The sequence below is a fragment of the Aedes albopictus genome, chromosome 3, assembly GCF_035046485.1.
Source record: "Aedes albopictus strain Foshan chromosome 3, AalbF5, whole genome shotgun sequence".
NCBI classification, from domain to species: domain Eukaryota; kingdom Metazoa; phylum Arthropoda; class Insecta; order Diptera; family Culicidae; genus Aedes; species Aedes albopictus.
The window spans coordinates 13568554-13570467 of record NC_085138.1 but is presented as its reverse complement, the minus strand read 5'-3'; the positions used below and the strand labels follow the sequence as shown (position 1 = coordinate 13570467).

At 42.0% G+C, this 1914-nt stretch overlaps 1 protein-coding gene across 1 annotated transcript; it reads right to left on the bottom strand.

The window, feature by feature from the left end:
- Window positions 1-305: 305 nt before the first annotated feature.
- On the bottom strand, window positions 306-1143 carry LOC109428614 (uncharacterized). Its single transcript, XM_019704440.3, has 2 exons — window positions 827-1143; window positions 306-758 (listed from the first exon to the last, which is right to left on the bottom strand). Exons 1-2 carry the CDS (start codon window positions 1016-1018, stop codon window positions 306-308), a joined length of 645 nt encoding a protein of 214 aa, XP_019559985.2. The 5' UTR covers window positions 1019-1143.
- Window positions 1144-1914: the final 771 nt, after the last annotated feature.

Genomic DNA, 1914 nt, shown 5'->3' with positions numbered 1-1914 from the left:
AAAATGAAAAGGTATTAGGTTTTATGACGGTTCTGAAAACCTCTACAAGACTAATTGGCCATCAAAATGTTACTAGGTACTGGGAATTGGTAAGCCTGTCCTTTTTATACTTCGTATTCTTATAGTTCTTCTTCTTCATTTTCTTCGCGTCTGCAAAAAATGTATGGGAGACTGGAAGGTTGGCTCACGTTTCCATCGATATTTCATCGTTCCGGCCAATAAGAAGAGCAACTGTCATTTCAGCGAGAATCACCAATGCCATATTTTATGGTAAACATTTATTTACATATCGGATCCATCTTATTCTAATTTATTGTAACCTTCAGCTTGTATCCGCCTTTAATCTGCTGGTTCAGCACCATTTGCACCATCAAAGTGTACTTTCCGGGTGGCAGCATCGGTGGGATTTGCGACTCGTCCAGTTGGTACTTGTCGATGTGGTACACGCCCTTCGGGTACGGACAAACTCCCTTCTCCGGTATGTTGGAAACTTCCCGCAACTTTGTCAATATCACTCCATCATTGTTGATCGATTCGCAATATCCAACATCCCCGGACAACATCGGCTGCCGCTGGTCCCCAAAAAAGATCTGATAGATGATCCTGGTTTCGTCACCTCCGTTCTGGAATATCTCGAATTTCCCATCTATGACGAACACGTTTCGACTTTTCTTGGAAACTCGCAGCGTTCCATAGTCGATGAAGGTTGGGTCAGTCCCCGAGTACGGTTCAAAGGAGTCAATCCTTATCTCGTACAACTATGCGGGAAGGAAAAAAATATTGTGGGAGTGAGTGGAAAATTTCCGATATCAGTCGAAATAATTACCGCTGAGTGGACCACTTGGAATGCAACGGAGAGAGCTGCTACAATTAGAAACACAGTAACTCGACGATCCATGGTGAAGCATTGACTGTTGCATTGACTATAATGAGGATGGCAAATTATATGTGCAAAGTTGCATGCTTCAATGTAATAATATCGTTTGATTGGTATTGCGGGAGGCTTTTTCAAAGTCATTAAGCTATAAATATCTCCCACGTTTGTTGATACTAATTTGTAAATGTATGTAAACAATCGTTCCCCGACACTTGGATTGGAAATAAAATAGCAGCAAGAATCAATAAATAGTACTTTTGTAAGAATGTAGGGTGCAAAACCATTTGAACATTTCGGGCGATTTCCGCTTTAACTCAGTTAATTTTGTATCAATTTCATTTTTACGTGTACTGTACGATATGCAAAGTATGTAGCCGTGTGCAAAAATTCAAGTCAATTGGAATGAAATTCGCTGAGTTTAAAACGGAAACTTCCCAAAATAGGAGCCTCTGCCCAAATGGTTCGGCACCTTATATGAAAAACTCAAATGACCAAACGTTGCTTCTCGACAGCAGTATTTCGATAAACACGTGCTCTCCTTTATCCATCCACACTAATCTGTAAATAAATACTAGCTGGAAAACCGTTAGAGCAGAAAACACGTGAAGCAAAATTGAGTAGCGTTTCCTACTTTCGGAATGTTTTTGGCTTTGTTGTAGCATAATCAATGTTCAACCAAAGAATAACTCGTGAGCAGTAGCACACTTGTGATCAATTTAGCATCCGGAAGAATCAAGGCAAGGCCTCTAAGAGGTTATAGACCCGACCATTAAGGACCCGGTGCAAGGCATCCTACAATTCTACAGAAGTCCAGGGTTGCATTACTAAAGTGCAGTGCTTTGATCCGAAGCGTACGTGGAATCGCCCTTTGGGCGTCGTTCTCAACGTTTTGAAAGAGATGCTCCATCAAATTCAGATTCGGCCAGAGGACCGCCATGCGCAACATCTGCTATGGCGGCAAGATCCATTGCAAGCTTTAGACATCTTTCTTATGGATGTCGCCACGTTGGGAGCAACTTACTTGCCGAGTTCGGCAC

What these genes read in the sequence shown, in the direction of transcription:
- LOC109428614 (XM_019704440.3), bottom strand. Translation starts at nt 1,018, where the DNA reads ATGACTTTGAAAAAGCCTCCCGCAATACCAATCAAACGATATTATTAC. An exon ending in TCCAAGTGGTCCACTCAGCG is followed by an intron (nt 759 to 826) that starts GTAATTATTTCG and finishes CTTCCCGCATAG; the next exon opens with TTGTACGAGATAAGGATTGA.